Genomic DNA, 26974 nt, shown 5'->3' with positions numbered 1-26974 from the left:
TAATCTAATGGTTGGATAAAAGGAAAAGAAATGCATTGATACAAGTAAACTGTCATTATCATTTATCATGAAACCAAAAATATGTATTCCATCCTTCATTCATCTTCTACTTCTTTTTCTGTTTCTGGGTCACGGGGGTGCTCAATCCAATCCCATTTCACACTGGGTGAGGGTGGGGTACATCCTGGACAGGTCACCAGTCCATCTAAGGGCCAACACACAGACAGACAGAGACCAACAACCACTTACCCTCACACTCAGACCTATGGTCAATTTAGAGTCACCAGTTAACCCAAACATGATGTCCTTGGACGGTGAGAGGAAACCGGAGTAGCCAGAGTCAACTCACACAGGCACGGGGATAACATGCAAACTCTGCACTGAAAGGCCCCAGGCTGGGAACCAAACTCGCTACCTTCTTATTGTGAGGCTCTAACCACTGCATCAAACAAAAAATAAATGGATAAATAAACTCATGTCATGTCATTTCATCTTTAAATGAGGCAGTACAGACAACAACTGCTTTGGTTGGACATGGCATTTTCACTCAGTTAACTCTGGAAGATGCCTACCTCTTTCATTTGGACTCCAACTGAAAGCATATTTAAGAGTGACTCTAATGGCCACTTTGAAAAGGGAACAATAAATGATGATATGAGTATAGAGGGGTTTTCACCTATAGGTCATACAAACACTTATATTCATTATTTGTTTATAAAACAGCCCCAACTTAATGTCTACTAGCGTTATGCATTTAATTTTGTGATAACTGCAGTTATAATATGTTATAGACCATTTATTATCTCATGCTCATCAAGAGACTTCAAGTGCTACCAAAAGTGTGACCCTATCTTGTGTGAAAATAATAATAATCCAGTGAGTAAGTAAGAAAAAAGAAGAAATTTATGTGAATTTGTTTTGTCTGCCTCAACTAAAATCTAGGCACTCACAATTGTCGATGTAATCCTTTTCACAGGAAAGGAAAACAAGCTGCCTGTGAAGACAAGCTTTTCACGTCTCAGAAAAATACACAGGCTGACCACACCCCTGCAGTTCATGGTACACAGACCAGATTTCTTAAAATTTTTTCTGCTCTGAGAAAACCATATTTTCGGTAAGGTATGTGCCTATTCCACTAATTTAAAAATCTGCTTTCCATTTTAGTGTTGCAACTTTTGCTACATCAATTTGTTATTCTGTGTGGTGTGTGGAGTGATTGCCAGATTCCATCGGAGAACAGGAAACCAGGAAGCCAGGCAATTCCTTTCCTAAGCGTTACAAATCTATTAAAGTTTAGTCTCGCAATGCCTTTCTCCCTTTTTTCCATTACAGTAGCAAAGAGACAAGAAGGATCCTTTTAAAATGGGAGACAGAAGAAAACTGGTTTTTGCTGCTATTCTTTTCACATTTCTCTACAACACAGTAAGTATCATTTCTCTTTGAAACATTTTCAAAACTCATGTTAAATTTGGAAAATATATTCCTTCTCTTGAAATCACATTTTCATTTCCATTCTCCACTAAAGCTGGATGCAAAAAAATCACATCCTATTCTGGATATGGCTCCAGATGCTGTGGATGACCTGTACAATAACTGCCAGGAAGAGGCTATGAAGCTTGTCACTTCAGGCCTCTTAGAAAAAGAGCAAAATAGCAAAGGGATATTCGAGACAGCATGGAGTAGAAATGCCAAGTGTCTACAGCAGACGTCAGCGGACATAAAAACACATGCTGTTTCTGCATATATAAACGGAGATAGATTATTTAAAAAGGCCTTCAACAAAGAAGTGGCAACAATGGGTGTAAATGGTGTCACCTACAAAAACTTCCAGTTTAAGTCTCTTCACTTTCTGCTCATGAATTCCATGGTACAACAGCCACACAAATGCAAGTTTTTATATCTTATGGACCCGCCCTTCACTGCAAAAGTTGGCTCAAAAGTGAGACTTGGACGCTTCATGGAAGCCGTGGGAGACATAAAGACATTTGGAGATTTGGATAGCTCTGTCATCGTAAACATCACTTCTTGCTTCTACATTAACCTAAAAGAGAACAGCTGCACTAACAATGCGGAAGCTGACTTCCTGCTATCTCCAGCCGAAGTGTTCACTGTGGAGAGCGTGAACCAGATAATAAATGGTGTTGAATACACAGAGATTGTTTTGAAACATTCACTTCTCAAGAGCTTCCATGACTGCTACATTTCACGGTAAGAATCCCAGATACAACCCATGTACCCATGATTAGAAACAACAATGAGCTTTGAATCGTGATGATGATGTACTGGCTCAAAATTGTGCATCTACTCTTTGAAAGTTACAAAAACTGGGGCTTAAATTATTGTTGTTTCTACAATGTTTAGATTAAATCAGCAAAAATCTGAAAGAGAGCTGTTCAGCTTCTCAGTTAGTTTTGTGTGTGTGTGTGTGTGTTGCAGGTTATGTAAGAAAGTATGTACGCATTTGTGATTATATAAGATCATAATAAATCATGGCTATCGTGCTTTCTAATAATAATGCTAACATACCAACAAAGAAATTGAGATGACTAACATTTTTTATTGCAGTAACCAAATATCACCTAATTTGTTTGGTAGAGACCTTTTTTGATACATTTTGTTTAATATTGTAAAAAACTATTTAACAATTCACATTTTACCATTTCCACTGTAAACAATGAACCTTTGAGCTTAGATATTGTTTAGTATTACTTACTCTTTGTATGACTGAGAACTAGCTTTACCAGCATTGTCTATAACTGATCAGTTTTTGTTCATTTCCAAATACCTCACCAGCCATCAGCCCCAACTAGGAAGTTAGTACAATTTGTATGTCACCTAAGATTTAGAATCTGAGACAGACAAAAGAACACATACAGAGATCCTCTCCAGTGAAATAACCAAACTAAGTTTTCGGGATAACATATTTTGATACAACAGTATATTCATCTTTGTCTTGGTCTTTCTTTCTCCAGGTCTCCAGCTGACATGTCCAACCAGTGGCTTGTGTTGTGGTGCTTGCAGTTTTATCTCTTTTCTTCTTGAACTGCTGAGCAAAAGCAATCTCAGACAGCTGAATGTCATTAAAATGCAAAACCACCGCTTTGAGTTTACCCCTTGATTAATGGAAAAAATTATTTTGCTGTAATGTCTGCTGTAAGCTTTTATAGTTGACTGAAAGAATATGCTATCATTGTTTTGTTTTTTTATTATTACTCATACCGCGCTTCATTTTGAACTGAGGTCCTGTGCATTTAATACATATCAGCAATATTTCTAAAATGTGTTTTTCTTTTCTTTTTATTCGGTGTATGGAACGCTCAGGGCCGTGTCCTACCAATGTGGTGCCCTGGTTTTTTAATCAAATAACTGCCAATTGTTGAAACCTTAATGGCACGACCATTACAACCATAACACCTAACATCACATTAACATAGCAACTTGACCTATGGCAGCATAACAGATGGTAGCATGTACAGTTGCAACGGCTCCGAGCTCTGGTTATGCCAAGTCTGTGATGGCTCTCATGATAATTCATGGTTTTTCTTAGCAATTATTATAATCTCTTGATTTGAAATTCAATTGTCAAAAGACATTCTAAACACAGCACAAATCTGAAAACATACATGTATATATATTCATGTAATGAATGTTGTGCTTCTGCAATTTTTTAATAAAAAAAATTCATCACATCGTGACCTGTGTCTTTCAGTCAGTGTGTACACTGCTTTTATATCATTCTGCAAGAGTGAAATAAAATGTGTGCAAAAATATAACACAAAATTTAAGCATGAAAGAGATACAATATATATATATTCTATAGGTGTGAATCTGCATCAAATATCTGACTGAGCAATTCTTACATATACTGAATAAACACTGTACAATAAAACCGTAACAGATAGTTCATATATTGTAAGTAGTCCAAAATACTACATTTTAAAATGGCAACTACTTTCTCCCATTAAGAGAAATAGGTGGAGCAGCACTGCTGTGTTTACTGAAGACATTCAGTGGGCAATGATCTGCCCGTCCTAAATACATTACAGCATTTCATGAAATAAATCTACTGCTATGTTATATAAGTCCATGCTGCATGTAACATTAAAATAACAACAACATATTTAAATTAACAGCAGCATTTTATATTAAAATCAAATCTTAACTCACAGTCACACTGTCACAACTTACTAGGACACCTGAATACAACTGACGTGTTATTACGTGTTACATGTTAAATCTCCATGATGTTTGTTTTATTTGTGTGATGTGGGATGTTACGGTTCTGTTGTTATTCTTGTCAACATTTTATTTAGTGTCTTTGTTTCCTGCAAAAAGGAATCCAGTGAGAAAACTCTTTGCTGTGATGATTTTGCTTTTGCTGCTTTCCCTACTGTCCTTCTAGCGATGAGCAGATACTTTGATTTGAACACACTGATTTGAACTTCAGGCTTTTGTCAGCCAACATGTTTTGCTATACTCGTAGATTACCAGGTCAGTAGAAACATATTAGCATATAAAACCTGATTCAATCTTAAAAAAAAAACCCTTGTTTACATACAACTCCACTCCAGAAACACAAACTAGGTCAATACAAAAAGTGCAAATACATTAAATACATATGGTGTATGGACACCAAACCTTCAGTTTGGCTCTGAGCTGGCCATGACAGTTGTCAGACCAGTCTCCAGGGATCTCCCATCCCCACAGTAGTGCAAGTGATGCCCATCACCAAAGGCAGCACGTAGACTAGAACTGTCACTATGATAAACTGTAATGAATTTCACTATAAAATACTAGTACTAAGTACTAATACTAATTTATTTGAACAGTAAATTTCAGTATTTGTATTGTATTTAGAATAACGATGGGTGTTGTGGTTATTGTACAGCGCATCTACCGTAATTAGTCTACAATACCGTTTTTTGGATTATAGTATATGACGGTAGGACAACTGGGTTATGGTAATTTTATAGCGCATCAACCGTAATTTAAGTAGCAGCATATTACCGTATTTTGGTTAACAGTACGTGCCAGCTGGATAACTGTGGGTTATGGTAATTTTACATTTTGATAGTGTGTTATTAAATCTGCTATTTTTGCATTTAATTCGTACAAATCCTCACCAATCAAAAAAAGTATGCAAGGCAGTCAACATACAAAAGTCCTACAATAAACGCACAGCTTGACTTCTGGTAGCTATTTAACAAAGGTCTTGCCCTCTAGTGTTGATACCTTGAGCGGGTCAGAAACACATTCAGCAACAACACGTATTCACCACTGTTCACCTGCTCAAATAAAGAAAAGTAGCAGGTTAATCTAGCACGGAGCACTAGAGTAGCACAGAGTGGACAGTACAACAACTGCTCACTCTGACCCTGTTTTCAAGAACCAAGAACCACAACTGACCGAGCAAAGCACTCACTCTAACACCGTTTTCCAGCAACGACAGCACAGCGCTTTTACTTGTAACTTATTCAACTTAATAACTTAACTTTATAGCACAGTAACGTTTTCTATTTTCAAATGAATTTTCTACCAAACTGTCTGAACTGCCTCACTCATCAACATAGTTTCTATGCATGCTGGATCAATGTAGAGACACAATCATAACTGAATTGATTACATTTTTATTTTGTTATTGCCAATAATTCCTGAGCTCTTACCTCGAATAAAATCTGATACAGACCTTTAAGCAATAATTCTGAGAACCCTTGGTATAGAACACATTTGCTGTAGTTTATTACAACAGAGTTTATAAGAATAATAATATTTAGAAGTATTTACAGTTGTATTACAAAAATGACAAGAATTGCATAACTACATTTGGAAAAAGCTGTCTCCAATAAAATCATTAGTGATATGCTTTACTGAACTCATGAGCATAGCCTCAAACGCTGAATTAAAATAGTGTCAAGAACAGTGTAACACTGCTTTAAAACACCATCAAGAACAGTGTAACAGTCTAATTTGAAAACAAGTCTTTTGCATGTGAATTATAAAAGTAAACGTGAAGAGGTGGAGAAAGAAAGAAAGCGAACAGTGAGAGTACTTGACTAGAGCATTTGGCTGGTATCCTCAGTCACCTGTAACATAAAAAAACAGAAAAATGAGCAACATGTCTGTGGTAAAATATAAAAATATGAAAGACTAATGGAGGGAGAGAAAGAAATATAAGAACGAGGGGAGAGAAATGGGCCAGAGCAGTAAACTGTTCAAGGGAGAGAGAAAATGGTTAAAGACAGGACAAGTGCAAAGAGGAGAGAACAGCAAGAGATAGAAAGGAGAGAGGGTGGTTAGTTGGTTGTTATAGTTTAGGGAGGGAGGTCATCTCATAAGTGGGCTCATAAGTCAGTAGAGCAGCACATTGTGCTGTATGAAGTCAAGGAGAAACTAGAAAAGTCAAAATTTTCAGAAGATATATTGTGTGGTTGCTTCCAATTTGAAAAAGTAGATTTTTTTAAAGCAGTGCTTGATGTAGTTGAAGCATTAGTTGAACAAGCTGATGCAGTACTTCATGTATTTTAAAAAAGTTGAAAGAACAGGCAAAACAATGCGCTCATTTGAAATCAGACCGTTCCTCTGATCAATGATAAAACCAGATGAAATTATTTGCACCCACTCCACTGAAATGCTCTACTAAACCAAATGCAGTCACCCTGTCGAGTCTGTGGTATTCTAGGATGTTGCTTTTGCAAATTTGTTACATTTATAAGCAAAGGAGGGTTTTTAGTATGCTGTTTTACTAGAACTGAACCAAGCAAATAATAGAGTGACACGACATCTGTGACCTACCTAGATGAAGTCCCACTCAAAGTCCAGCATGTTCTTCAACAGTGTGGCAACTTGGGGGTTGACACATTCAGCCCTTTTCTGAACCACCTTGTCAGTTCTCTTGGAAATAACCTTTCCATGGATGGCCTTGCTCCCTCTTTCTGGATTTATACCAATCAACCGTTTTAAAAAATAAATAGCAGTTGAAAGTTGTGACAGTCATTTCAGGCACACTGGTAATGGTTTCAGAAAGGTTTGTGGTCCAACTGTCACACTGTGGTGAGGTTGTCTTGTCTGGGCTTACTGTGTCGTGGGACGTGGATTAAACTGACTGGAAATATAGAGTTGTCCTTGTTGGGATCTCTGACCTTATGTTATTTACATACTTTTGTATGGTTGATAATCATGATGTTTTAACCTAATGAATCACATATTGTTTTAATGTCTGATATTATACCTCTTACATGTTTTTATATGAAATATCTATATACAGAATATATAATCATGGCCTTTTTATTATTGAATGAAGGAGATACACTGGGGTTGTGGACTTTGTGGTTTGTGTCTATTCTCCTTTTTCTTGCACAGAGAACAAGGACCTATAACAGCCACTAGGGGCTGATCGCAGGAATGGAGCTAGATAATACGAAGAGGAAGTGTGCAACCCGAAGAAGTCACACCCGCTTATGTCATTTCCTTTGTGTAACCATAACAAAAGCTGGACCAGGGATAGAGCATCAGACTTCGTGAACTGATGCTAGAGTTGTCTGCTGGTCAGGGAAACATAGTCTGGTCCAGAGCTCTGTAAACAATCTCTTTTTTATAGTATATTTTACTGTTGGTTAGTTCCTTGAATTATTTGGAAATTGAAAAGATTCTCCCTATTTGCACACGCGACTCCCTTTCACCAAGAGGACTGAATTTGGAAGACTACTCTGTGTTTCCAGTCTAACATTTTAATCCACTTCCAGTGCCATAGATTAGCGATAGGATGACCTGATGTTTTCTGTGACACTTAAGTTCCACAAAATTGGATCCCTGTTTGATCCTATGCCCTGTTTTGAGTGTGATTTTGTCTGTCTCATTGTAGATAATTTGTGTGTGTGTGTTTTGTATGTAGCACTTTGAGATATTGTGATAGTTGCCTTGATATTGGCCAATATCAATATCAATATCCTCATCCTCATCCAACAGGCATCTAAATTATCTTAACCATCACTACTTGTGTGACATACAATAGTGCTGAGCTTAATATATTACCTGTGTCACTTACAGCAGTAATACCTACCTTTGAATGAATTCCAGGGTTTGGGAGGCCACATCTGGATACTGGAGGTTGAAAATATAGAACAAAGCAAACAGTGCAGCCAATCCGGACACAAAGATTGGCTGAATGCCCTCAGAGACCACATGCTCCTTGATGCTGATCATCCACTGGCTGTTTGTCCTGGGCTTATTTCATATGAAATATAGAATGAAATTAGGTCGAATCTCCAGTTCCAAAAGTTGTTTCAGTTTTGCAAATTCTATCTTATTTAAAAATACAACCTCTGTACAATTATTGTGCTGTTTTTCAGTATGACATGCCATTATACTGATGGACATGGAATCTGCACAAGCACTTGATAAAGTTACCTCCTTCTCGTTAAAAAATAAAGTTCTCTCAAAATGTACACCAAAATACATACCAAGCAAAATGAGCTGAGGACTGGCTAGTAGAGTGAAGCTTATCTCAATGTCAGCAGCAGTGGAAGACACATGAAAAGTTAAGAGAAGGTACAACAAAATGATAATGTTATAGTACACGCACAATCACAAGAATCATTTAACAATAACTGATAAATACTCACATCAGTTTGAATCACCAATCTGGGCTCTAACCAAATTGAGCCATAAGAAGCTTAACTACCTGGAGAGTCAAATCCCCATCCAAACCCTGGGAAACAATAGCTTGGACATCACACTGGTTTGATTTGGTCCTGAATACTCCACAACTGCTCGTCCACATTCCTCCATGGAAAGCTCAAAAACTTGCAGGACTTTGATATCTGTCAGCAGCTCAAAATTAGCATAGTTGCCCCCTCTGAGTAAAAAGGTATGGCTATTTCATCCTTAGATCCTCAATGGAGGATGCTGGCATTTGATTTATGTGGGTACTCTGTAGGCTGTATGTACTCTCCATGAGACCTATCACCTCCAACCTCTGTCCTCCATTAAAGCTAGCAACATAGCTTGCTTGGCTTAGCCCTATTTAGCAACCTGAACTAATGAAACAGACCCAATGAACAATCTGAAATGTCAACGGTTCAATAATCATGCAGACAAAACAACGCTGGACACTACCAATTTCATGAGAAAGGCATAACTTTACCTGCTCTGTTGAACTCCACATGAACTTCACTGGTTGCAATGATGGCAAAGCTGTCCTCTCCAAAGTCAAGTTCACGAATGGCTTTTTGGGCTACATCTTGTCACAAAAAAATGAGTAGTTTGAGGAGTTTGATCAATAAAGTGCTATCAGCAAAACAGAAATATAGGATGACAATCATCAGTAAGATGCTGATGGATAGTGACTGGGCTTGAGAAGTGACAATAGCACGTCTCCACTGCTTGACAGAAAATACTTTATAATCCTGTTAAATTACAGTTTCTCATTGTTAACTGAGCAATAACTGTTCATTTAGTTTAGGTAGGTAGTTTACACTTGAGGTGATTGAAAGGCCACAGAAGCAGAAGACCTGATGAGTCTCAATTTTTGCTAAGACATTCAGATGGTAGGGTCAGAATTTGGCATAAACAACATGAAAGCATGGATCGATTCTGCCTTGTACCTACGGTTCAGGGTGGTGGTGGTGGTGGTGTAATGGTGTGGGGAATATTTTCTTGGCACACTTTGGGCCCCTTAGTACCAACTGAGCATTGTTTCAACGCCACAGCCTACCTGAGTGTTGTTGCTGACCATGTCCATTCCTTTATCACCGCAGTGTACCTGTCCTCTGATGGATACTTCCAACAGGACAATGCACAATGTCAAAAAGCTCATATCATCTCAAACTGGTTTCTGGAACATGACAATGAGTTCACTGTACTCTGATTGCCTCCACAGTCACCAGATCTCAGTCCAATAGAGCACCTTTGGGATGTGGTGGAACGGGAGATTCCCATCATAAAAGAGTTATATGATTACCTTCTCGTCAAACTTGACAGGTAGTTAACCCCACCCCTAGCGACCAATGAGATTGTTTCCCTGCCCCTAGCGACTGTCCTCTGGTGTAGTGAAAGGAGAGGAAACCCCAAAGTGTTGAGCGCAAATTGAGTATTTTTATTTTTGTGAGAGTAAGAAAAAAAATGGCTGAAAACAACATAAAATCTGAGTCTACCATCAGGAGTGTGGTGATCAGCGAGACTCCGGTTATGAGTTATCACGAATTACAAGGAGCTTCCAAGAAGCAGGTGACGTATTTGTGTCTTTGTAAAATAGTCAGAATTAAAAGTTTTTCTTTTTTTAAATCAATGATATTCACAATACAAGGTAGACAGAGAGCGTGAAATAATATGAAAAGATGTGTTTCTCTCCATGAAGGGTAACCATTTGGTTCTCTGTTCACAGTCAGGATGAAATAAAGAAATGACCGGTGAGTCTGTCTTCTCATTCCAAGAAAGGAAAGTTTTTTCCCAGCGTCCCTTGGCCGTGTCCAAGCCCCTAGTGATGAGGTCACAACCAGTGAGAGCGTTCCAGGGCTGTTACTAGAAGAAGAGCGCCAAAGTCATTTACAGACTGGGTGAAGGAGAGGTAGGACGTATCTGTGGTCCAGTCTATGAAGGCTACCCTTATTTATGAAGGGTAAAAGAAACTGTCAGGGTGACAGTGAGTCTGGAGGGACAAGATCTCCAACTCTAATGCGTTTACCATATGTGGTAAAAAACTGACCATAAAAAGTTTTCTGTATTTATGAATGGAGAGGACAATCTTGACACAATGAGAGAGTTTTTTTTTAAAACCAATGATATTGACAATACAGGGTAGACAGAGAGTGTGAAATAAAAAAAAGGGGTGTTTCTCTCCATTAAGAGTAACCAAGAGTTAGCACGTATAAAAAGAAACACTCCTTTACTGCGGACCTTGTGTCACGCCACACCACAGAAACGTAAAGATATTCTCAAGCACTGTTCCTCTGACTTTCTTCAATGTCTCAGCGAGCTCTGTTTAAACGTATTAAAAGGCAACGTGTCGTTGAATGCTTGTCCATGAAAAAAACCAGAGAAAATCGGAAAAACAATTATTCAACTGCTGGCAATCAAAAAAATGAATCTGAAGACCAAACGAGGGGTTTTGATGAAACAGTGTGGAGGTTTTCTTTTACCTCTGCTCTCCGCCATGGTACCCATGCTTGGTCAGCTTCTTGGCGGTCTGATTCACAAAAACTAAGTCATGAGTCAGAAGTCGGGCCAAAAGATATTTCTGGTGAACCCTCAGCAGCTGAACCGACTGATGCAGACATCAGGCCCGACGGTCATCGTGGGTATGGAAACTCCGGCTCAAACTATGAGACGTACAGCCGAAAGTGATTTGGATGAAAAAATGAGGGCTATATTAACCCTCGTGTTGTCCTGCGTGTCAAAAATGACCCACCACCATGTTTAGCTGCAAAAAAACCCCATATAACACTCTTTTTTCAAGTTGAAATTTTATGACTTTTCCTAAAGGGACCCCAAAATTAAAAAAAAGTGAAACTCTGGTTTTGTTTACATTACATTACATTACACATGACACATTTCCATATGGGCTGTACACCACTAGGGTCCTAGGATTGTCTTATGGGTCATTTTTGACCCATGTGTTATAAAAGCATTGACATGACAGAAAAAAGTTCAAAGGCCACAAACTCAAACTGTCGCTAACACACACACACACAACAAAGAAACTGGATTCCTATTGATGTACGAATTGAACTTGCACCTTTGCACCACAACTTCTGACCTGCAGCTAACCCCTCACATCACACAAGATCCCAGACAAAACAAAAAACATAATGTAAAACAAATTCAGTGGAGAGGATATAAAGCTACCCCTGATTTGACAACCGTGAGTCAAGACCAGCAAGGCGTGTGACGGACAAACTGGCAGCCACCAGAGGGACAAGTGGGTTGAGCATCTGCCATACCTTTACAACCCTGGACCTGAATTCACAGTAGATGAGCAGTTGGTTCCACTGAAAGGTAAATTTTTATTTTCGTAATGTTACTTTGTTCATTCATTAGATTTTTTTCTGACACTCACACTCACTACTGATTGTAATCTTTGTCTTCTTTTTTTTTTTTATCAGGTTGCTGTCCTCTCTGGCAGTATATGCCAAGCAAGTCAGCAAAATATGGCATGAAAATATGGGTGGCCTGTGATGTAAAATCCAGCTATGCATGCAATATGCAAGTCTACACCAGGAAGCTGCCCAGTGGAGAAGAACCAGGGGATGCGTGTTGTACTTGATTTGACGGTTGGACTGAGGGGGCACAACGTCACATGTGACAACTTTTTCACCTCCTGTGGACTTGGCCAGCAGCTCCTGAAAAGGAAAATGACCATGGTTGGCACTGTTCGGAAAAACAAGCTTGAACTCCCCTCTGCACTCCTCGCAACAAGAAGGAGAGTGGTCTTCTCGACAAAGTTTGCCTTCACCTCCACCACCACTCATGTTTCTTACCTCCCAAAAAAAGAACAAGAACGTGGTCCTGATGAGTACACTGCATAAGGCAGCTGAAATCACTGATCGTGAAGACAGGAAGCCAGCCATCATCCTGTACTACAACCACACTAAAGGGGGCGTGGATTACCTTGAAAAGTTATTGGAACAAGCTGCAGAAGGATGACTGCACGCTGGCCCCTGGTCATCTACCACTCTCCTTGATGTCTCATCATACAATGCCTTTGTGATATGGCAGATGATCCACCCAACCTGGATGGCTGAGAGGAAGAACAGGATCTTCCTGGAGCAGTTGGGAAAGGCTCTTTGCCACCCCACGCATTGCAAGAAGGGAGCACCTCCCCCACAAAGAAGTCTCTGCAGCAATTATGAGAGCTGCTCAGGGAGCTGAAGTGTGCGTTATGATGTAACCATGCACTGCTGTGCCAGCAATCTCACTATGCAGGAGATTAGGAGGTACGCACAGTTAGCTTGGGAAACACGAGTACGCTCAAGCAGAGCGTCAGACAGCAGTGCCAGGGTCCTGGAGATCCAAACACCGGCACTGGCAGACCTGACACCGGAAGGCCGCGAGAAGCCCTGTGTCAAGGTTGATACCACGGGTCGGGTCCGCCAACAGGGCGGACACCCAAACCAAAAACCAATGACCGCAACCAAGGGAAACCGTGAAAACAACACTCCTTTCAAATGAATAGGAAAGTCCGGTTTGAGCAAAACGGCAAACAAGGTGTGAAATTTGGTGGTAAAACACAGAACTCCTTCAAGGACGGGGACTCCCAGCAACAGAGCATTCAAGACTTCATACGGAAGTGTGTGGCTGAAGCAGTGCAGGGAATCGCCAGTCACTTGCCAGCCCAACCGGAAGCACTTAAGGAAGCTGATGTCAAACAGCCAGCGGCAGGACTAGGCCGGGTACCCTCTTCACTCGCCACCAAAGTCTACTTTGTGGGTTGAGGAAGAGTACCAACTGAACCCAGGGAACTCCCTGAGCTTCACCCTGCTCCCCTGATCTTCTTGGGAGACCTCGTTCGTGACAGCAGTGCACACCGCATATACACTTCTGTGATGATAGGGGGCTGCACTCGCTCCCTGGCTCTGCTGGATTCTGGTTCTGAGATAAGTCTCATAAATTCTGATCTGTTTGCAGAGGTTGCCTAGAGCAATGCTCTCCCTCAGCAAACCACCTTCCTTGGAGGCCTGTGACGTTAGCATCACTAGCTACAGGCAGGATAAATCTCCCGTCCGCTGTGAGCCAAGACCTGTACAATTCCTTGTCAACGAGGCAGTCCTCCAGTTTTCATGCAGTGTTCCTAAAGAATATTAACAAAAAATAAACTGTTGGAAAAGTTCCATACTCTTGACTGTTATTTTTCCTTTCAATAAAATTAATTCAATAGTAATTTCTTCACATTTATATAATAGTAATAATAAACCTTTATAAAAACCTGTAACCTATATAAAAGAAAACTATTATTACAGTTGGATTGTGGTAAAATAAAAAGAAAGAAAAATAAATAAAAAAATATAATAATCATATTCACTGGTGAACCTCTTTTTTCACTGTTAGAAAAAATATATGGTAAAATTGAATAAATTTGAGTTGATAAATAGCATTTGGTAAATAACAGGATGTTTCATCATACAAAATAGATATTGGATTTAAAATTCAATTAAGCTGCTTTATTTTAGGGCTTTGGTGAAGGTGGGTCTTTTTTAACCCATAGGACAATATACAGAATGTTAACACTACACTAGGGTTCATCGTCGTCGAGGCTGGACAGTGCGGTCCTCATCACAGAGGTACCGATGGTAACTCAGTGCAGCTTCAACAATTCAGTCGAGACGTGTGTAGGTACATTGTTACGTTGTTATGTCATACGTTGACTTATGACATCTACAAACAAAACGTATATCGTAAATAGATGATAATTCATCTCTCTGATAATTTCATGAAATGCATCGGTTAATGACCATTTGTTGGTGAATTGCTAGGCAACCAGGTTGAGTACACACCACAAGGGTCCTGCGAGATGTCGAACCAAGTCCAACCTCTTTTTTATTTCATCCACATTTATCATTCGTTGTGTTTTTAATCACCCCTTGTAAAATAAAGACTAACAGGCCAGTAGTCCAGTGTTCCTCCAAATGCGCCATAAATTTTCCATTTTCTCAACTCGTCTCTGCCGTTCCATAGGGTAAAGGCTTCTGTGATGCCTTTCAACTTGGTGACATTTCCTTTTTTGACCAGCTTATTGTACAGGTTGGCGATTTTCTCCTCCATGTGTCTTTTGAATTTCAGATCATCGAGAAAGGCTTCTGCCAGACTTTGGATCCTCTCATCAGAGACATGGATGGAGCGATGGCAATAAATTTATCCGTCCAAAGTCTCTCGTTCACTTGCTCAAGTCAGTAAGTCAGGTATAAATAGACTGGCGCATCCTCCATATACTCATGCTCCTTCTAACTGGGGTGACTGGTGAGATGACGTGATTCAACAGACTACACACCATGGCTTTCACAGTGTTCAAAATAACGTCAGACAGCCGTTTGTTGGTCACATCCCCTCTCTGCGGTTCACTTTCCGACCAAGATGCTGAAGGCCACTTTGGACTAGCCTGCAGGCAGCAAGCTGTGTCAGGAATGATCTGCATCGCCATTGGGTAGCTCAGTGGTGCATGATATCCGCTGGATGGATAAGGAGCAGCAATCTATGTGGTATGCCTTCTCCTGCGAGACCACAAGGGCTGCGGTTTAGGAGGACGACAAGTGGGTGAGTGAAACATGGATAGGAAAGAGATGTCTTTTTCTTCTTGTTCTTGCTCTTCTTTTCTCTCCTTTTTAAGCATACAGCTAAGAGGAGGAGGAGTTACTCGTACACCAATGGAACAGAACTTTTTCTTTAAGCGTGTTAGGATTGGTCAGGACAAGGAGGACGAGGAGTTATTCATAGACCAATGGAACAGAAAGAGGGGGAGTCTAATACACCAGAATTTTTCTCACCAGCAGAATGTCTCTGAAAATCTCGCTGCTCACAAACAGGCTTTCAATTTTCTTCGCATATTCCTCCATCACCGGCAACCAGTTCTTGAACAGAATGTGCATACATCTCTGAATTACTCCGCATTGGTTGTTGTAATACTCCAAAACAAATTCGTCCTCAAACCCTTCGCTCACCCAACGGGCGGCTCTATAGTACCATCGACCCGACTGGGTACTCTTGGTCTCCCACACAATTCTTTTTTTCAGAACTCCTGATGATTCCCCTTCTTCTTCTCCTTTTTTCACAGCATTCACTCTCAAATTTGTTACACCCGCCAACGTCAACGTAGACCAGTCTGTCGAGGTGAGTGTTGCTCTTGATCCCGTCGGGCTGTGAACCGCCTCTTTTGCAAACAGGTAAAAAAACATCTCTGGAGAGGTATAGTTGAACACGTACCCCCAGCCGTCCGACAGTTTACACTCTCTGTGGAGAACCTCGGGCGCTGAAGTCTGAATCCGACACAAATACGTCACCCACTTCTTGGGAGCTCCTCTAATTCGTGATAACTCATAACCGGAGTCTCGCCGATCACCATACTCCTGATGGTAGACTCAGATTTTATGTTGTTTTCAGCCATTTTTTTTCTTACTCTCGCAAAAATAAAAATACTGAATTTGCTCTCAACACTCGCTAGGGGCAGGGTTAAAGACCTGTCAAGTTTGACAAGAAGGTAATCATATAACTTTCTATCATAGATGTGCAGCTAACAAATCTGCAGCAACTGCATCATGCTATCATGTCAATATGGACCAAAATATCTGAGGAATGTTTCCAACACCTTGTTGAAAGTATGCCACGAAGAATTACATTAAATTGGGGATTTTTATGAAACATTTATGCAAAGGCAGAAAAACGCTTAACTGATCTGTCAAAGCGCATAGTTAATTCTACATCTGATCACGGCAGTTTGGGGGTATATTAGCTGAGTATTAACTACTCGTGCAAAATGTAACTTGTGTAATAATTCTGTCAAAAACTTATTTTGTCACACATTTATTTTACACTATTCACAACTTACTGTACATACACTTTTTACAGATATACATTGTTTTTTTATATATATATTTTTAAATCTCCTCTATCTCTATTGCACCTGCAATTAACAAATTTCCCCTCTGGGATAAATCAAGTATTGTGATTGTGATTATTCCTACTCTATGTTAGATTATCCTTCTGCTGCACCACCTCTGGTGCAGTGGTTAATCTTTAAACCTTTAGGTCTTGTATCTATGGTTGTAAAATATCTATGAGTAGTTAGACTTTTTTTCCTTTGTAACTCCTGAGATTTATCTTGTGGATTGGCCTTTGACAGGAAACCACCAGAGTAAATTATTGAACTACTAATTTAAGTTAAAGAAGGTAAACTATCAACCTGAGCCGAACTAGATAAAACACTATTACTATATCCTTGAAATGCAAGAGATTTACTTATATTGGAGTATTTTCACATGCCACTGCACAACATTTGTAAATTTTTTTGGAAAAATTATCCACTGAATATCAAATCACATTAGATTTAAATAATAATATTAAAAAACAACAACAAAATTAACTAAAAAAATATAGTTATCTTTTAAATACATACTACTCATATGAGTACACGTTTTATACGAGGACCTATAGAGAATGGAAAAAATAGTAATTCTCTCAAGAGCTTTAGAATGACACCCTTTATTGCCACCCAGTGGTGAAATCAGTGTTGTGTGTCTCAGACCTGAGGACCCTGAGAGTATATCTATATATATATCCATATAGACAACACATGCACTGCACCAACTCTCACTGACAATGTCTTGTGTTTTATGAACAGTAAATATTCCATCAGAATCATTTGAACGTTGAATTAATGCCATAAAAGGTGCATATAGTATCAGACTCAGTCTGTTATCTGATCTGAGTGTTGCCGTTGATGCTGGTTTTAATCATTTAAACTAACAACTTAGATACAGAGGAAATAAGAATATAGAAATAAGGGACAAAATTGCACATTTGTTTTGGTCATTGTTTAACCTTCATTGTAAATGTTTAAAGAAACATTATGGAACTCAATTGAACTGAAACAATGAAGAGTTCAAGAGTCAACAGAGAGTGATAGAGTTAGAGCTTGACATGGATTACATGTTTAAATGTAGTTAAGGCCTTCCCTCGATATGAAGAGAGTGAGAGAGAGCGAAAAAAACATAAGAGATGGGAAGGTTTATGTGAAAAGGAAAGATGTGAGGTAATTAACATTTTAACATCTAATAGATTAGTGAGTCCCTGCCCATGTTTCAGGCCTCCTCCAGTGGGACAAAAGATGCACATGAAGGACAGGATAGGAAAAAAAATTTCAGTTACATGATTTTAAGTCAGCAGTTCTGGTCAGTTTTCTAAGGTTTTTTTTTTTTTGGGGGGGGGGGGTGAATTATTGTACTGTTTGAATGTTGAAGCCTTGAGCTGTTATTAAAACATATAAGAGGAAGACATGATGATGATGACGATGATGAAGAAATGATGAAACTCAGACTCCTGATGCCTCTGTAGATGGCTCGGCTGTAGAGACAGCCTCACTTTAGGGTCACCAGCCAAAATGGTTGGGAAGGACAGGGCTGGATGAAGAAAGCATTTTGATGTTACATGACAGGAAGAAAACATACTGATGATTACATTCCATTTTGTCAAAGTACAGGATTGACCAGTTTTACACTGTAAGGCAAACAGTGTAGGCGATATATTTGAATCTGATGTGCAAGAGCTGGTAAAAGCAGAGTAAATGTAAATAGCTGCGAGGTGATTAATGACAAAGCAGCCCAGTTGCTCCTAAATGTACCCGTTGAAAGGAGGATCTCTCACTTAGCGTGTTAGTTTGCCTTTGTTTACAAAGGCAAACCCAAACAAACAAACAAAAAAACTTCATTGGAACATTTTAAGAGGTTAGAATAACTGCTCATTATGATTCATTATTAAATAAATTTGTTTCAGAGCTTTTGGTCTTCTAAGTTCTTTCAATGTTCCAATGCAGCTCCTAAAAAACAGGCCATTCTGATCAGTAATTCAAGAAGTTTACACAATTACATTTGAAGCACCTCAAACAGAGCACTGACAGCGGCTACTGCTGGATTGGTGGAAAATAACAGAGTCCCTGTTACATTACATAATGTTTAACTGCTCGAAATTTGATCTGAAGAAACAGAGGTGGGAGGGTCACAGGAAAGAGGAAGAAACAGAAGTGGGCCAGCCAGCTGTACATATACTGGTCTCAGCATTATGTTCATTCACTCTCGTGCATGTAAAACATTTATGAGTGGAAAGGACCTTGTGTTGTGCAAACATTGCTTTGCTGGGAGGTTGTGAAATTCTGCCCCGATGCAACCTCTCATCTAAGTTCAAACACTGTCCAATTTCAGTGATCGCAGAGCCCGGCTGAGTTCTGACAGAAAGGTAAGCCCAACGGTGAACTCTAACCCTTCAGTACTGTTTCTTGGCTGCACAGTAGTTTGTGGACATTCCTTGCTGAAACTGCCTGTCATGCTTTTTGTGAGGAACATGCACTTTGAGCAGAACAGTATTTTGCGCCTGTGCAAGATAGTATCAGATAGTGTTTACAGGTTGTGAGAAAGAAACACTTTTTTTTTTTTTCCAAAATAGTTCCTCACTTCATTTCTGGTTGTATGCTTGGACCCAGCATGCTGAACCTGGCACCCAGTGACAGCAGATCTTGTATTTTTCTCTGCTAAATGCTGTGGCATAACACAGCTTCAAGATTTTTCACTGATTATATTGTTCAAAGGTGAAAGGTAATGTAGTCCTTGAACCAATGTCCAATACAATGCACAGTATTTATGTTTGAGATCTGTGACCCATTTGTTTCCAAAAACAAAACAGCGTACCTTGGCACTTGTAAATCCGATTATTGCAGTGTTCACGGACTTAAAATTTAATCTGAGCAGCTTCACGCTAACAGAGTCTCAGCCAACAAACTTTCTGCTGTCAAGCCACACTTGTCTGACCTCCCAATGAGAACTGCTTTATCAGGAGGCCCCCTGATACCCAAACACTGAAACTAGGTGCATTTTTAACCAAAGGTCAGGTCAGGGGCCAAAGATAGCACAACACATAACGTGCATGTTATGTGTAAAATGTCATTCATTTATGTGCCAAAAACAAACTACTAAATTTAAGGATTGTTTAAGTTCAGGCTCTTAAATAGGAGCTGCAGTGCTTCTGATTGGTCACTTCAAAATAATAATAATAAGAGCGGAACAACTGATTTTCTGATTGTATGATAGTCTGACAAAATGATGGTAGTAAAATTAATATGGAACATTTCTGTATGTAATTTAAGGTTGTGCGTCATGTCAAAATGAAGTGTGTTGTGGTGGGCAGACACCAAAGACTACATAAAAAATGTAAATTGCTAAAAATATGGCTCCCTAAAGATGGTTGGGACCCATTTGCTAAAAACAGAATGGAAGGTGTAATTTGATTCTTCAATATACAAATACGCTGTAATTCCTTTAATTTACATCAGAAATGTGAAACGTTTGTTTCTGTTTACTATTTCACTTCAAAGTCCATCTAAATTCAAGAACTAAACTGAAAGGCTTAAGTTAAAAACCTCATCCAGCATTTTTCAAAGGTATGTTTGGGGGTGTCTGTTCCTCTCAGCGCTCCTTCACTCATTAACTGGGCTGCAGTGTTTGTACGGCAACATGTTGAAACACTACAAACCAACAAACTGTTTTAAGGTCTGTTTATGTTTACACCTGCTTACAATATTAATCAATTTACCAACTTGATTAATGTTCATTTGGAAGATATTAAGAGACATGGAAAAGAAATCACAACAGTACCTGTTTTTCTCTCTGACAGATGGAGGGCACCTCTTTCTTGCCACTGTTGCGTGTAGCCATTTGTGGTGGCACCCATGGAAATGAGATGTCTGGGGTCTACATGGTGAAAGAAATGCAGAGGCAAAAGGTAGAAAGGGCCGGATCTTTCTCTGTAACCACTGTTCTAACAAACCCCCGTGCCACGGATGCTTGTAAAAGATATATAGATACAGATCTAAACCGCTGCTTCACAAACACCTTGCTGAGGTAAATTGAAAAAGTTATTGAAAACCTTTCTGATAAAAATTCTGAGCTGAAAATTAGAAGAGCGCATGCAAGAGAAACGTCTCTTCTGTATTTTTTGGCCTTCAGTACACCGATAACAGATTCAACACCCTATGAGCTGAGACGAGCCCATGAGCTGAACTCTCAGCTTGGGCCTAAAGGAAGTGAAGAGGCTGTGGATCTGATCTGTGATATCCACAACACCACAGCCAACATGGGCCTGTGCCTCATCTTTTACTCCTTGGACTGGGTCCCCCTGCACATTTACAAATATCTACAGGTAGAAGATTCTCTGATTGAAGACAGACAACTTTAGGGAATAAAGACTAAACCCCCCATGAATTTAAAATTATCATCTGCATTATTTACATTATACTACATTATTTGTTTTCTTTTTTTGGTTAATGCAAGTTTGATGCATGCCATTTTTTTATTTGTACAAACCAAAAATAGAGCTGGTGTTAGCTTTAAACATATTTCTTCATGTACCAAAGGATTTCACGAACTGTGTGGTAAAATGACTAATCAACTCTTCTCTTTAAACTGTATTTTTCAAATTCTTCCACTTGCATTAATTTTATTGTCATTGTAATCTTATATTGTTTAGACTTTTATCATGTAATTGTGGTCAATTATGATCTGGAGCTGGGGTTAAAGTTTATCTCTACTTCACTCATTTCCACCATAAAGCAATAAATGTGCATGTGTATTGCAGTTTAAAGTCCACGGGGCTGTAGTGAAACATTTTGTGCTCTACTTATTAATTTGCTTTTCAGAGCAAAATTACTTCTGTGCCTGTGAGAGCTGTCCAGCTGGACATACCCATGGCTGAGGCTTTCTCTTTAGAAGCAGTGGGCAAACATGGCTTTGGTAAGTGTGTCGTGTGTATCTGCCTTTTCTTTTTTTATTACTTATTATTAATTTAGTATTACATTTTCCATTGGTCATCTCTGCAGCAATGGAGATTGGCCCTCAGCCCAATGGTGTGGTCAGAGCTGATATCTTTAACATTGTGAAAGAGGCACGAGATCTCACCATAGAATGGGTTCAGCTTTTCAACTCTGGTAAGAGACAACCACCGATATCTAACAGGCACAGTCACAACTTAAAACTCAACATTCAGAGCTTTAACTGTTTTGAAATTAGAAACTGTTGTAAATCTAATCTCAAAACCAAATTTTTCTGTTAACACATTTTGTGCTACATATATTAAACTTTCTCAAGCAGGAATTTACCTCTAGTCGTGTCTGACCATGACAGTTTTGACATCATCCGATCATGTTTTGAAATATCGGCCTGTTAAAAATGCGTCACCCGTTGATAACGTGCTTTGCAGGACAAAACTAAGATGAAATAAAAATATAAAAATATCTCAAAACCAGGTAGAATTACATCTAAAGTATCTCCTATAACTACTTTTTTAAATACTTGGGAACTGTGTAGCTGTGAGTCACTAGCCTTACTGTCCTTCGGAAACAGGAAGTACTTTTGAAGGAGGTGAAGTTGAAGCATTCACATTCATGAAGAGTATAGACTACCCAAGGGATCCGACAACCAGTGAGATTACTGCTGCCATTCACCCTGAACTACAGGTACAGGACATCTGGGAAACATCCATACACACACAGGCATTCACTTAAAGAGAGAGTTTGACATTTTAGGTAATATGGTGTGAGAGTATTAAATAAAATTTAGATTACTTGTATTTCTTTATACGAAATAAAGGCAAGCAGCTGGAGTTGTTATACAGAAACGTACTAGAATTGCGATATTTAGGTTTTTCTTTGAATAAAAAAAACTGACACAGCACATCCATTCATACACTTTAATGGTAGTTTTAACTTGTCTGTACGTGAACTGTGCCCGCTCAGATTTTGAGTCTTAGCAAGAAAACACACAATCGTTGAACTATCCCTTTAAACAATACTATGTTCAGTATTTTTTGTGAAATTCTTACATAAATATGTAAAGCAAGGAATATGATTTGGGAAACATGAAATGCCACATTTGCATGTAATGCTGCATAATGACTCACCTGTTATTGTTTTCTGTCTGCCTCCAGGATAATGACTTCAAGCTTCTCCGACCAGGTGACCCCATATTCCTGTCATTTTCTGGGGAGACAGTGAAATATGAGGGAGAAGAAACCTACCCTTTCTTTGTTAATGAATGTGCCTATTATGAGAAGAAGATTGCTTTCCACTTAGCTCAAAAGGTCACTCTGACCTTACCATCCATTAATGTGAAGTAGGACTGAGAGTAGAGAAAGTATGTGACCAACACCCATACATCTTCTACCGCTTTTTTTCAAATTTCGGGTCGCGGGAGTGATGGAGCCAATCCCAGCCAACATCCGGGTGAGGGGCGGGGTACACCCTGGACCGGTCGCCAGTTCATTGCAGGGCTAACACACAAGGACAAACAGAGACAAACAATCACTCACGCTCGCATTCATGCCTACGGTCAATTTATGGTCTCCAGTTAACCTATACATACATGTCTTTGGACAGTGGGAGGAAACCCAAGCAGACACGGGGAGAACATGCAAACTCCGCACAGAAAGGACCCAGGCCGGGAACCGAATCCGCAGCCTTCTTATTATGGGTCGAAAGCGCTAACCACTACTAAATTTCAATACTATGTAGACTATACACAGTAGTGACATAATCTAATTTTTAAAAATAATCTTTAATGAAACAATACCTGTATACATTTTTAGTGTCATAGATAATTAAAAGGAACTGATTTCTTTGTAATGTGGCAATAATGCATAACACATTAAAATGAAATGGAAACATAAGTCACATTGAACAGTTACTTTTTCATTTTTTGATGTTACAGATATTGAATTCTAATAGGCCGTGCATAATTTACAAAAGTAAAGTGAAGTAAATAAATGTTTGTGGACACATTCCGTAGAGACCAGAAAATAAAAAGTAAATTTTATGTACATTAAACCCATTTATTTAAATCAGTGAAATGGAAAATTCAGTAAGGTGATGAACTGACCATTGAATGTTGCCACACAAAAACGTGACAGCAAAAGGTCTATTTAATTTTTATACAACTGCACTGTTGGAATTTTAAAAATTATAGTTACAGCAATAATAAAGAATTACAGAAATAAACGTCAAATTTAATAAAACAATCTGCTTCCGAACACACAAAACATTTATAAAGGCCACACATCTTAAATGTAACAAATCTTTATGATAGAAACATTTTTATTCTTGTGCTGGCACAATTAGTTAATTTGGAATTTGACTGACTCAAAAAGTATGAACATCATTATCTTTTCAGATAAACGTATTAAGACTTAAAAAAATGATGTGGAAATTGCACTTATTAGGGAGAATTTAGCTTATTCAATTATTACTCAAAGTGTATCTAACAAACAACAGAAAATTTATTTGAGTGGTTGATTCAAAAAGCTACACTTGTCTGTCAATCTCATCACACAAAGAAACTTGAAAAAAACTGCAGGATTAACAAACAATTGTTTTAAAAGCAATCTAAATGTAATAAAGAGATCACGATGTTTGCTCAATTGGCATCGAATCAGTTTCTGGCATTCTAATTCACTGTCAGTAAATATTAGCTCTATAAACAAGGGTCACATTGAAAGACAAGTGGTTAGTTTCAGTAAGGGACATCTGGTCATCACATAGCACAGACAAAAATAAAAAAAATTACTACAGATAATGGAAATGTCATCTGAAAAAAGCAAAAAATAGAGTCAAGAGTAATATATTTCATCCTTATCGGAGAACGGACATCCTGACTTAGATGACTACAAGTGTGTTTATTAGCAACAGTGCATTTTAAACTGATTTAGGACAAAGTGGTCAGCAGCTTTAGAAGCAATGGCAACAGAAAAGGCAAAGTAGTAATGCAAAGTAACATAGTTCACCTGAAAAGGGTTAAAATACATAAAGAACATGCCTTGGACAGGAAACAATTTCAAAATACTAAAATAAAAAAGGTGACTCCAAAATAATTATGAGCGCTTACGATAAAGAGCTGCAATTTAGTTCGGTTTATTCCGGTTTTTGGGTCAGTGATACTATGCAATTGGTTTTTGTATCTACAATATTGTTACTGAAGAGGCGTTACGATCAATTCATTCATTTCACATCCTTTAAAAGATGTGTAATGAAGTCCTCAGACTGAAAGGCTGTGTTGAGGTACTGGACACTGTAGATAGAGGAGTTCCTCTCTCTTCTATGCGACCCTGTACGCAGTCATGCGGGTGTAGTTCTTGCGGTGACTTCTGGCAGCCCACAGGAACAAAGCAGCTGTCATCATCTGCAGGGGGAAGGCGATGAGAGCAAGGTAGAGGGACCAGCCCAGTGAGCCGTCCACCCCTTCAGGTGGTGTGGAGTCTTGGTGGAGTAAATCCAACCCTGCCAGGAAACAGCAGACAGTGCCCAGAGTGCACAGACCTGCCATGGAGAAACTGCTGAGTTACATGCTCTGTCCAGTCTGATCCAAACTGGTTCTTACCTCCAAAACAAGCCCCTGCTTCCTCTCACCTGCTAGAAGATGGAGCACCCCCACTACCAAGGTAGGGGTGAAGCTGCGGCACAGGCAGGCACAGACCCCAACAAGGCCACTCAGGAAAACCAAGGCCAGGGACACCAGAGGCAGGAGAAACTGACATCTCCAGAGATCTAGCACATGCCAGAAATAATGAGGATTAATTCTTAAATCTTCCACACAAAAATCTGAAGTTCAAATTAACGCTGAAGGATTAATTGCATTTGCGATAATATTGAAATATGATAAAACGCAATTTTCTAATCGCAACATGTGCAACATACAGAGACAGACAAACAACCACTCACACTCAGACCTACTGACAATTTAGAGTCCCCAATTAACCCAAACACTATGTCTTTGGATGGTAGGAGGAAACCCACGCAGGCATGGGGAGAACATGCAAACTCATCACAGAAAGGCCCCAGGACTGGAACTGAACCCGTGACCTTCTTATAGTGCTGCCTACAGTTGATATTCCCCTGGTATAATTGGGTGAAAATGTAAAAATTATAAACTTAAAGAAGTCACAAAAAGGCAGACTTACATGTTCGCAGTATATCTTCCTCACTGATGTGGTTTGTGTATTTGTACTTTGGACTGAACTGCTGAGGAAGAGTGAAGCTCATGCACTGGGTCTCCAGCTTGGGATCTAAAGACAAATAGTAAAAAATTTAATGAGTTGCCTTATTCGTTAGAGTGTACGTGATATGCAATGGTAAGCTTTGTGGTTTGATAATGAATTGAAAAACAACAATTGATCATCAAAAGAGTTGCCAGTTTTGCCTTTCACCAATAGATATTTGGTAACATTTCAAATAACATGTTGGGAGGGAATGTCTGTCTCTCCAAAAACATACAAAAAAATGTATTACTAAAGTCCTTACCCGTCTCTTCAAAATGGCCGGGCACTAGGATGCACCTCCACCACAGTCCCAGGGTGCCGTTGAGCTGGAACAAGGAGTCACTGTAGCTCTTCTCATCAAAGTCTCCATTGATGAACTGCTCTCTGAGTTCGGAGGCGTTGCTGCCCTGTCGGACCGGCGGACTGCTGTACTGGTACCAGTGCTGAGTCCCCACAGCCACAGACAAGTACACGGTGGCCAGCAGGCTCAGCACCGAGCCGATCACCAGAGCTGTAGCATACCGATTATCGACCATGGCCTCCGGGAAAACAGCTGCTTTTCAGCCCCACTCCGCTCACAGACAAATAAATTACATACACAGCTGCAGGGTGAAGGAGTCCGGGTCGTGGGGTTACAAATAATTTTTCCTTTTGCTGTGTTGGCACTACGGCATGTCTGTCAGCTGCTGTCAGTGACTCTCGTATTCACTTACTTCACTTTTGTGTTGAATTTGTATCACCGACACAGAGACGATCCTCACAAACTGCAGAGGATTCAGAAAAACACAGCTTGTTGTTGAGTCCACTTAAAGACGAAGAATGTAATACGTGTCCTTTAGTTTATCTTTCCAGAAAGTTGCTCTAATTGTTTGAGAATGTCGAAACTCTTCCATTTTGTTAATGGCAACAACAAAAATGGCTCCTTCTTCGGTTATAGCGAGCTAACTAGCAAACTAAATCATCAGTTAGCTACGGTTAGCGACAGGTTTAGTGAAATTACATTTAGCTGACAATGGCACAATATTTGTTACTATAACAAATCTATCTTTTTTTACCTTATTGCTGAACAATACAATTGAAATATTAGCGTTAATGTAGCGCTCATCACATTTCTCGGAAGCCTCTGCCCTCTTCTTCACTGTTCAAAAACTTTCCTTCTTCTTGGGTTTAATGGTGGTCGGTAAATTTCCTCTTTGCGCTCATT

The 26974-nt window shown here is 39.3% G+C and overlaps 3 protein-coding genes and 1 long non-coding RNA gene across 7 annotated transcripts; 2 read left to right on the top strand and 2 right to left on the bottom strand.

Annotated features, from left to right (window-relative positions):
- The first annotated feature begins 1021 nt into the window (after positions 1-1021).
- LOC115048169 (ecto-ADP-ribosyltransferase 5) lies at positions 1022-3654 on the top strand. Of its 4 annotated transcripts, none has more exons than XM_029509502.1 (4): positions 1022-1114; positions 1333-1422; positions 1526-2208; positions 2973-3654. In XM_029509502.1, exons 2-4 carry the CDS (start codon positions 1363-1365, stop codon positions 3040-3042), a joined length of 813 nt encoding a protein of 270 aa, XP_029365362.1. In that variant the 5' UTR covers positions 1022-1114; positions 1333-1362; the 3' UTR covers positions 3043-3654. The 4 variants fall into 4 exon arrangements, with proteins under 4 accessions (XP_029365362.1, XP_029365352.1, XP_029365379.1 ...); XM_029509492.1 differs by having other exon boundaries at positions 1034-1119; XM_029509519.1 differs by having other exon boundaries at positions 1050-1114; positions 1336-1422.
- A 14316-nt stretch (positions 3655-17970) lies between these two features.
- On the bottom strand, positions 17971-22904 carry LOC115048458 (uncharacterized). The gene is made up of 4 exons (XR_003841076.1): positions 22841-22904; positions 22645-22723; positions 20346-20441; positions 17971-18101 (listed from the first exon to the last, which is right to left on the bottom strand). It is a non-coding gene; the product is annotated as an uncharacterized LOC115048458 (long non-coding RNA).
- LOC115048440 (N-acyl-aromatic-L-amino acid amidohydrolase (carboxylate-forming) B-like) lies at positions 18768-23827 on the top strand. Its single transcript, XM_029509900.1, has 7 exons — positions 18768-18933; positions 20365-20591; positions 20697-20889; positions 21386-21479; positions 21566-21673; positions 22089-22201; positions 22672-23827. The coding sequence occupies exons 2-7, from the start codon at positions 20365-20367 to the stop codon at positions 22858-22860; spliced, it is 924 nt and encodes a 307-aa protein (XP_029365760.1). The 5' UTR covers positions 18768-18933; the 3' UTR covers positions 22861-23827.
- LOC115048450 (claudin domain-containing protein 1-like) lies at positions 23293-26924 on the bottom strand. The gene is made up of 5 exons (XM_029509911.1): positions 26826-26924; positions 26033-26534; positions 25693-25797; positions 25142-25279; positions 23293-25051 (listed from the first exon to the last, which is right to left on the bottom strand). The coding sequence occupies exons 2-5, from the start codon at positions 26304-26306 to the stop codon at positions 24831-24833; spliced, it is 738 nt and encodes a 245-aa protein (XP_029365771.1). The 5' UTR covers positions 26307-26534; positions 26826-26924; the 3' UTR covers positions 23293-24830.
- Positions 26925-26974: the final 50 nt, after the last annotated feature.

This window comes from Echeneis naucrates, chromosome 1 (assembly GCF_900963305.1).
Source record: "Echeneis naucrates chromosome 1, fEcheNa1.1, whole genome shotgun sequence".
Taxonomy (NCBI): domain Eukaryota; kingdom Metazoa; phylum Chordata; class Actinopteri; order Carangiformes; family Echeneidae; genus Echeneis; species Echeneis naucrates.
Note: the sequence above shows the minus strand (reverse complement) of the source record. Positions and strands in the feature narration are given on the sequence as shown.